Here is a 10,353-nt window from a genome sequence, read left to right on the forward strand (position 1 = left end):
CCTGTTGCAGGGATTGTAATTATCAATGGTGTTATTTCACACATGTAATTATCAAGGGTGTTATTTCACACAAATGACTTTTGTTTTGAAAGTATATATTTAGAATGACTTTTAATGACTGAAACCTTGCTTAGTGAAAAGAGAAAAAAAACATTTTTGTACGTTTCCTACATAAACGTTTTTTGTACGACCAAACAAATAATGATATAATCGGGAGAAATAAAGAAATAAAAATAGTGGAGCTGAAGAAAAACAATGTGCAGTATATATATATATATATATATATATATATATATATATATATATGAATACATTAGAATAATACGATTTTTTTTAGGAGTGTTTATGTTGAGCAAAGATTTTGTATTTTTTTGTTTTTGTTGTGTTTGTACTATGTTAAGGAGTTGTGTTTTTTTTAAAGAAGATTAAAAAAGAAAAGTTTTTAGTTTTAGAAGTTAATGTTTGGTTAATTAATTATAATTATATATATTTTGAAATTTGATGTGATGATTTATCTTTGTTGTTGTCAAAGAGAGACTTCTTTAATTGTTTATAGAGTAAAAATTTGTAAAAAAAAATTATAAGAAGTTTAGAATAGTTGAGAAATGAAGTTCTATTTTTTATTTTTTATTTTTTTTATAAAAATAAATAATTTTTTAAGAGAATTATATTTATTTATTATTTTTTATTAATAAAAAAACGAAATTACAGTGGTATAAGATGGAAAAACTTGAAGAAAAGACTTTTTATACATTTATACAATGAACACAGAAGGTGCAATTTTACAACAATTATTCACATATACAGTCAGAAAAAGAAAAAAAAAGTACAGAATATTGAATATTGGTATCTATCTATCTATCGATCAAGTACTATGATGGATGGATCATGCTTCCTTCCATGTTTTGTCGACAAAAGGAACAGAGTGTCCTAAAGACATGGGAAAGACGAAACCCACAAATTGAAGTACACCATTTTTTGTACCCTTTGTACAAGAAAAATATCAAGACACAAGAAACCACATGACAATTTAGTTTCCCTTTCTTTAAGGAACTTGTTATGTCCCATTCTGGAAACAACACAAGCCAAGTCCTCCCCACAACACACACATCGCTTTAAGTCTTCTTTTTTCATAACCCTGCATCGAAGGGCACGCCACTCCCCGGAATCCACGACCCACCGGCCAAGAATTCTCCCACGGTGAACTTCACGGCATCAGAACTCGACATCACACGAAAACCTCCCCATTTCACCCTTCCTCCGGTGCTGGCTCCTGCTCCGGTGTTCGCATATTCACCGTAATACAGAGTGCTCAGAGCAAAGTTTCCACTCCACTCAGACCAACCTGTAGAAACAACCACTTCTAGGTAAATACTCCACTTTCACTCTTATGTTATTTTATTTTTATTTTCTAGGTAAAAAATATAGTAGAGAGCTATTAAATTTAGTAGCATGTTAGTTTCATAAATCTTTTTTTTTTATTTTAATCAAAAAATTATACATTTTAAAAAAATAATAATAACTTTTATTTAAATATTAAAAAAATAATTTAAAGACATTGGTCCAAAATGTAAACGTTGTCAAGAAAATAATAATTATACCCCTTAAATGGGATAAAAGTCGGTAAGCTGAGTTTTTCTTTTATTTTAATTATTTCTATCTCTATTCTTTTCAATCATATCACTCATTTATATCTACTTTTTCTTTTTCTTTCTATCCCCATACACCACCAAAGGGCACTTAGGCTCTTCTAGCTGATTATTATCCTTCTACGTCTATGAATAATTTTACATATTATATATTTTAAAAACTTGTTATTTTTCTCTCTTTTTTCAATGTATACTTATATTACTTATACATCTTTTCTCACTTTGTTCTGTACACCTAAAATCATTTTATAACTACAATTTTTTAATTCAAAAAATAATTATAATACTTTCTTTTCACTTAAAATTTATCTTCATGTATTTTTATTGTTAAAAAATTATCTCTCACTAGTATTTTTCCTTCTAGCAGTTTACTTGCATGATGAACAAAGACAAGGAGTCACACTTTAACCCTATGCTTTTCTCTATCATCGTAGAAGATGAAGTTTCCAACTTCACTATCAAAGACAAGCAAAAATAATAATAACAATAATAAAGGACACGGGAAATCTCATGTCTATCTTGTTTAGATTTTTCTATCTTATATTAAAGTGAAAATAAAGTTAAATAACGTTTATCTTAAATGATTGGACTAACCATTTATAAAATAGAGTTTTGTAAGTTGATTTTTACTTGAGATAAAACAACACAAGCCTTTTTATTATAGAATATAGATGCAGTTATAAGGTATGAAAAAAGTGGTGAACCTGCAGGGTTAATCAAGCCATCAAGGGCACTCTTCATAACCACAGTCCTTGAGTACTTCTGCCATGGACGACCAAGATAGGTTCTGAAAGAGCCCTGCACCGCTTTCAGGTCCCCAGCTGCAGTGATGACACAGTTATGGATGATGATGCCTGTGTTCTCGTTAGGGTCGGTTCTTCCCTGTGCTGTCACCGAGTTCTGCTGGTTGCTCATCGGTTTCCTCACGTATATGTTGCAGTTTTGTAACACCGACACGGCGTCCCCGAAAATGAAGTCTACGGTTCCGTATATGTCACAGTCACGGTAGAATTGCCGGTTGGCGTAGACGTATAAGGTGTCTTGGTACCCCTTGAAGCTGCACCGGTAAAACACCGAGTGGTCGGCGCCGGAACGGAGAGCCACCGCTTGGTGCTTCTGCGGTCCGGCGGTGTTCTCGAAGGTGATGTCCCGAGCAATGAAGTTATCTCCAGAAACCGCTGTAACAATAATCAACGGTTTCAACTAGTGAGTACGTAGAAAAGTTATAGATGCAAAATAAATAAGTCTTTTATTTTTGTTTGTCTTTGTCATGGAGAGATATTTTCACCAAGTGTAAAGTGAAAATATTTTTGTTTATGTCACTTTTGAAATTATAATAATATTAGAGTTTGTTATGGTTACTTTCAGTGTTTGAAAAATGATTTTTTTTCATAGGAAAATGACTAGAAGTTTTGATTATGATCGTCCGTAACACTAAGTTGTACAGAAATGAGTACTACTCGTGTCCCTGTCCCAACGGGGCCCTGTGATATAGGGTTTAATTTTCAGAAGAGTGAAAAGAAATTTAAACTATTATTTTTACAGTTTTTATCAGCTATTATATTTTATCAAAATAGAGAAAAATTTTCATTTAGGTTTGTTTATATCTAGTTCTAGACACATGCATGGGTTTTATAAGAATACACAAGTTTTTGAAAGATATATATAAACAGATATGAATGCATGTTTAACTAGTTGCTATATTGATTAAAATCTTAATAGTTAATTAGATATTAATGATTTTTTTTAGTGTTAGATTATGATAGAGAATGAACTTACCAAAAGTAGCAGAGCGAAAGGTAGTGGAACCATCTTGAGCGTTATTACTACCAGTAACAATAGTAGCACCCATCCCATCTCCGATGATCATCAAGTTCTTCACAGTCCTCTTGATATCGATACTCTCTTTGTAAACACCAGCTTTGACATGCACCACAACACGCCCTTTTCCACTGAGCTTAGCAGCTGCAGCCACACCCTCTGAGATGGTCTTGTAGTTCCCACTCCCATCCTGCGCCACCACAACATCAGCTTTTGATGCTGTTTCCTGAAGAAGCTTTCTGTCTGAATGTGACATCCAAGAGGGGAAGCCATCGGAAAGCAACCTTCGCCCACCATTTTGTTTAGTCGAAGACAACGATGCCAAACTCATAGCCTTGCTAAGGGACAAGGAATTGCTAAGAAGTTTGGAGAAGTTGGTTAACATGGAGGGGAAGTGGTTTAGGTGAGAGGGAAGGTTGAACTCAGTGAAACCATTTTGGCATGTTTGGTGATTGGCAATGGAAGCACTTTGCCAAGTCAACCTGTCATTTAGATTGTTGGAGTTCAGTGAGCGTTTGAGCTGATAAAGTGTGTCCTCATAGAGCTCCAAACAATCTTCCCAAGCGGACTTGGATCTTTTGTCTTTGAAATTATTCAAGTCCATGTTTGAGACAAGTTTATAAACCTCCATGGCTTGGTTCAGGCTGACCTTAAGGGTCATGTCATGGAAGGAAGAGGATGAAGCATCCATGGTAGTGTCAACGTAATGTTTGCAGAGACGGGGGTAGGGTGTTTCATTGCATGACAATTGTTTGCCATGCACAAGCAAGAGGGAATGAAGAAGACAGTATCCAATGAAACAGTTGAAAAAGAGGTTTTCCATATGGAAAATGCAGTGATCAAAATGGCTCTTTAGTGCTTTGTAGGAGAGAGAGGATTGGTTTAGAAATGTTTGTGGATAAAAAGTGCAAGGAATGGTGCTATATATAGCCTCGAACTTGGCATTGGTAGGCCATGCAGTTATGCATATATGTGGCGTAAAAGTCCCTGAGGAACCCACATTAGGGTTTTCCATTTGAAAAGTGCGTGGACATGTAATATGTGGGGCATGCATTATGTTTACGTGACAATGCATGTTTAGCATTAGTGCGTTTCATTAGTCAATAATTAAATTAGGGAAAGAAACCTCTGTGTATATTTTGTTTTTATTTTTTATTTTTTTATCAATAAATAAATAAATAAGATCACTTTAGTTCAAGTAGAAGCTTTCATAGTGATCCCCTGTTATTATGAAATAAAAATGGCACTTTTTCTGATTTAGTTGAAGCTAAGCCACTAGATTATTCAACTTAGCGTGTGATGCAATTTTGGTGCCACGTAAATTTTCGTTTTCAGACTTTTTGAAATTTGTCTGCCACGTACGATTTCATAAAGTGGAAGTGACAGACACAATATACCAATTAGATAATGGTCCATGTATTATGTTGCTTTTTCTATGCTCATCAAAAAACTTTTGTTGCTTTTTCTATTTCAAACTATGAGTTTTAGTCGCCTAAGTACAATAGCTTTCGACATGAAGCTTTCACTTCCCTATTGATCCCACTCGTTTTGCTTCTTTAATTACATCCACTTATCTTCTTTGCAAATTGATGAAACTTCTTTCAAATTAAGTTATGAGAATCTTGTTACTCATTATGACTTTTTCATCAAGCTTTATCACTACCCAACTATTTCCACTAAATTTGGCACAGTTCGTTCAAGTTAATCTTCATCACGTTTCTTTGAAATTTAGGCACACGTTAGCATGCAATATATAATTATTCAACAATTTATGTTTTTTCTAAAAATGGTTTATGGGATGATATTAGGGTTTGTGAAGCCCTATATCAATGCTAGTATACAATTTAGATTTTGTAGACGCTTTGAAATACCCGAAATACTTTCATATTTACAATTTTTTTATACTGATAAAAAGTAAAAAGATATTAGGGCTCTGTAATTTGTTTACCTTATCATATCATTTAGTTCACCTTATCATCGCTGAAATTAAAGTTGTTAAAATTATAAAAGTAAATTTATGACTCTTCTCTACATTATTTTCAATTTATTTTAATAAAAATAGAAGCGAAACTTTTCTAATAAGTTTGTTTCCAAGTCTCTTAATCACAACAATTCCTTTCTGTTCTATTATTGTCACACATACACTTTATCTCCCATCACATTCTATTTTTATTTCTATTTATTGTATTGTTTTACGTAGTTCACTGTTTCTTCTCTCTCTTTCTTTTCTGCACCAGTAAAAAGGAGAACATTTTGTCTTTAAACCAATGATGTTAATTAGCACTTTTCTACAATTCAGACTTGGGAATATATATAATCATAACTTGAATTCAGGTTATGTTTTTTGTGTAGACTTTGCACAAACTAGAAGGGGCCAGAGCTTGAGGGATATGTTCAATAAAAATTTCATGAAATCGTTCATATGTAAAACACAGTATTCATGTTTCTTCACCTTCATTCAACAACTTACGCTTTTTGTCACATCATCTATCCAACAATATTAAGTCACTTATCATTATTAATTATGTATTATTATCGTAAATAAATAAACAAATAAGATTAAGGAAAAAGAAGTATAGTTGTATTGGGCAAAATGTTTTTAAATTCCTATATTAGTATCTTTGTGTCTATCTTAACAAGTATTTGTTGGACTTATCAAATCATTCGTTATAGGGTCACTATCGGATTATCCATAACATATATTTCTACGCACGAGTTAATAATCTCGACGTGAAGAGAGTGTGTTGGAGATCTCACATCGACTAGAGATTATGACATAGATGCAAACCTCACCTCAAAAGCCGATTTTATGGAGTTGAGTTAAACATAAAGTCTACTTCTTAACAATATTAGTTTTGCATTCAGACGGACCAAATTTATATTTTCATTTGTTTTTATTATACAAATATTTTATAATACATACCATGCAATTCTTCTTGTAAAATAAAAATGAAAAATACAACAGACAACATAGTAAATATCACAAAAAAAAATGTTATATATAAAGTGTTATATATATATATATATATATATATATATCATAGACCTCAAAATAGAAAAGTATTAGGAATTTGAAGTGATATAATAATGACCTAACCAGAGAGACCTAGAGATGGAGACAGAGAGAAGGTGCTTTCATTAATTAGCTACAGTCCTATGGTAACACAACACAACACAACAAAGTAGTTTCCTAACACATGAAATTACTCGTGATGAAGCTTTGCTTTTAGGGTTCTTATCCAAACCAGAACTTCAGAAGCAAAACCAGTAATTAATTAGGTGACCATCACACAGTGTTCTCTCTCCCCCTTAGCCCAACAGGGAAATTACACACTGATATGGTTGTTGCTCTGTCGTCTACAATTTTCATGTATAAATACTGTACACTTTTGTCACACCACGTGGCCTCCAAACCCTCGTTCTTATCAACCTTTGCTTAAAAAACTATACAAAAATAACAATGCATGCACACGTGTCAACCCAATGGCCCCAAATTCTTCATATTCTATTTGGATAATTTCTCCTTTGTTTTGCTTCTACGTTGTTCTTTTTATATGTAATTAGTTGATAATAACAAAATGATAATAGAGAGTCCTTGTCATAATCTCTTTCATTAGGACAAAGACTACTCCAACCACCAAGGCATGCAAAGCCATGACATCTTCAAAAGTTGTGATCCATAGCCAGACATGCTCGTCAACTAATTTAGAACAAACATTGGCCACAAATTTTATTTCCATAATTTCTTTAAATCAATTTTAAACATGAACTAGTTTAAAAATTAGGTGAAATAGATTTTTCGTTTCCAAATACTGGCTTTTCTCTTTCTTTTTTTAAGAAGTGTACTTCTCAAATACGAATCAAACATTAAATCTCTATACTTCCTAAAATCTTTTGGTTAATGGATTTGTAACACTAGTTTGAACAACAAATTTATAAGAATTTATGAGAAGAAGAAGAAAAAAAGCATCTCCCCATGTTAAAATCAATTTATTACGTAAAGAGTAATTTTAATTTATAAAAAAAAAATCGGGTATATTTGTAAAAGAATTAAACAAACATGCTCTTGGATTAATATTTTCTTAGTAATAGATTTTTGTAAAAATTGTTGAAGTATTGAGATTTACTAGCTATTGTAAGGTGTTAAATAACGTTTTCTTAAGGTTTTAGTGTCTCTGATATTTAAAGGGATTGGGAACAGTAGTGTTTAGGCCGAAGGAACAAAAAGATTGAAAGGTCAGAGATGAAAAATTAAATAAAATGAATAAATAATTAAATATTAAAATACTGTAGTAAAGTTGATTAAATACATCTATATATGTATAATATGTTTAATAAAAAGGTACGAAGAGTAGAAGTTCAATAGAATCTAAAGTGAATATTATAAATAAGTAATCAACTCAAGAATAAGTAGAGTGGATTTTATCTAATAATTAACTAAAATTAATTCTGACTTTATTATCAGAGTTTCTTACCCGTACACACCATTACCATTACCAAAGAGTTAATATTGAAACTAAAGACTAAAAGTCTAAAAGTTCTAGTTGATCCACTCCAACAAGTGAGAATACGTAACTTACACACATGTCCAATGCCAAATCAATAAACAGTGTAGTCAAAAAGAATATGAGAAGAAGAAGTTATTTTGTTTTTATGAGAAATTACAAAGATTTCCAAAACAACTAAAACAGAAAAAACATTTAATTCAGTCATCTACCTTGGACTTTTGTTTTTTTGATGAGAAAAGGATAAATATCGTGGACTTTTTTAATCTGAAGCTAGGTTATTATATGCTATTATGCAATGGAGCATGTAATAAAAAATTGTGGCAACTATCAGATTTCATACCATATGGGTATAACATCTTTCAAACAACAGCAGATTCAACAATTTGCAATTCATATATCTATTCAAGTAAGGTTTCAACTTTTCTTTCTTCAACATAATATTTTGCTGGACTTAGCTTAGGAATAAGCTTATCTCAGCCAAAATTGATAAGAAACATTGCAGTAAGTCTTGCACATACTCATGCAGTAACAGACCTGCATGTACTTTTTTATAAAGTACTTTTAAAAAGTGCAAAAGGGAATTTCTTAATACTCTCAACCATTCATTTATATAGATGACACATTGTTTTCATAAACTTAATCTAATACAACCCATCAAATCAAATAATTGGCGTTGCATCCAGAACTAAGCAAAGTTTACAATAAACAATAATCCGTTTAATTATTTAAGAAGAAAAGTAGGAACACAAGGTTCAAATGAATTCGTGACTTGGTAGCAAAGCCTCTGCATTGACTTTATTTTGTTAATTATCATTTCATATTCTTATGATGCTTTCTGGCATAGCCCTTTCTTTGTTGATGTGTCTTTCTATAATTTTGGCATAACTCGTGTAGTCTTTTATGAACCTAATGATTCAGTTTTTGCTTTTGGGGTAGGAGGAAATAGGGCACTTTATAGGCCATACACTGCCTTCAATATTCCTAAAGCACTATGTTTTGCATACCAGTTTTATAGTTTTTTTTTTATTAAAAAAAAATATAATAAATATAATTAACATTTACAAAGCAAATAGGTCATACAATTTAAGAAAATTTCGACTATCTATTATATCACTACTAATTAGAAAACAACTTAAAATTTAAAGATAAATTCGTTTTCTATCGACAACTATTAATTGAGTTCATACGTATCAGAAGTATCTGATGAGATAAATTTGTTGATTTTCATGAAATTATATCTAGAATGAAAATTTGCCTGTTCACCATCATGGAACAAAGTTGCAAATCCACTAACTTGATCTTAATAATTAGTACATACTATGGAGAAGAGGTATCATTGAAAATTGTGGCCATTATGTGGACCTTATTTGAGATGAAAATGACATAGTTGTGTTGGTGTCTACCTCTTAGAATTAATGAATATGCTAATCACATCTGTTATTATTATGCAAAAATTGATAGCTGTATTAGTGAGTATGCTGGTTTATCTTATTAAGGTAATCAGACTAAAACTGTATCATTAAGCTTAATTGTCTGAAGCCTCAGAAATTAATGGGTGTTCGTATTAAGGTGCCATTGCTCAATAACACTTTGCTCTATTATGTATAATCGATTATCTTCATCTGGAATAAACCCAACTCATTTTCCCAAATCTATCATACAAAATTAATTGTGTGGCACCTCACTCTTGCACAGAAGGTACATCTACATATGACTTTCTTCATAAATTAATATTAGCTTGTATAAATTAAAAAATAAAAAATTTATGTAAAAAATTTTACAAGTTAACTTATGCATGAAATTATTTTAATTTGTGGAGAATTTTATTTTTATTTTTTTCTTACTTTTATCTTCCAGAGGCGTTTATAAAAATAATATCGTCTAAACATGTTTAAAATAAATAAATTATGAGCTACAAAACCTAAAATTGATTACTTGTCTCACCAAAATAAATTAACTTGATTTTTCTTCTAATTATTATTTTGAAGAGGTGACATATCTATTATCTCTATAGGCAGAATGAATTATGCACATCTTCAAATAAGAAGATAATGTATCAAGCATTATGTAATGTAAATAATTTATACAACAAATCGAATTTCTGAAATTCCACTATATTTAATTTGCAAATTAAATTATTCATTATTAAATATTTTAAGGTCAAATTTTCTAAAAAAATAATTAATATATAATTCTACGTAAAAAATATTTAATAAAAAGTTTCAAAAAAATATGTTACTAATTAATATAAATAGTTTTTGAAATTTATTTCATCCGCTTTTCACTGATCTAAATAAATGAACAAAAATAGTCTATATTTTATTTATTTAGTATTTATTCAACCAATATATTTTTTTTCATTTTTTATTTATTGC

The 10,353-nt window shown here is 30.9% G+C and overlaps 1 protein-coding gene and 1 long non-coding RNA gene across 2 annotated transcripts; one reads left to right on the forward strand and one right to left on the reverse strand.

Moving 5' to 3' along the window:
* Positions 1–730: 730 nt before the first annotated feature.
* Positions 731–4,364, reverse strand: LOC137812931 (pectinesterase). Its single transcript, XM_068615189.2, has 3 exons — positions 3,429–4,364; positions 2,354–2,827; positions 731–1,345 (listed from the first exon to the last, which is right to left on the reverse strand). Exons 1-3 carry the CDS (start codon positions 4,291–4,293, stop codon positions 1,131–1,133), a joined length of 1,554 nt encoding a protein of 517 aa, XP_068471290.2. The 5' UTR covers positions 4,294–4,364; the 3' UTR covers positions 731–1,130.
* LOC137812933 (uncharacterized) lies at positions 1,229–3,010 on the forward strand. Its single transcript, XR_011081303.2, has 2 exons — positions 1,229–1,367; positions 2,360–3,010. It is a non-coding gene; the product is annotated as an uncharacterized LOC137812933 (long non-coding RNA).
* Positions 4,365–10,353: the final 5,989 nt, after the last annotated feature.

Source organism: Phaseolus vulgaris, chromosome 2 (assembly GCF_051622355.1).
Source record: "Phaseolus vulgaris cultivar YP4 chromosome 2, ASM5162235v1, whole genome shotgun sequence".
NCBI lineage: Eukaryota > Viridiplantae > Streptophyta > Magnoliopsida > Fabales > Fabaceae > Phaseolus > Phaseolus vulgaris.

Excerpts from the sequence above, each read along its gene's own strand:
- LOC137812931 (XM_068615189.2), bottom strand. The coding sequence starts at position 4,293 with ATGGAAAACCTCTTTTTCAACTGTTTCATTGGATACTGTCTTCTTCAT. Across the intron at positions 2,828-3,428 it reads CTTTCGCTCTGCTACTTTTG|CGGTTTCTGGAGATAACTTC; the intron begins GTAAGTTCATTC and ends TTATTGTTACAG. Across the intron at positions 1,346-2,353 it reads TGGCTTGATTAACCCTGCAG|GTTGGTCTGAGTGGAGTGGA; the intron begins GTTCACCACTTT and ends TTGTTTCTACAG.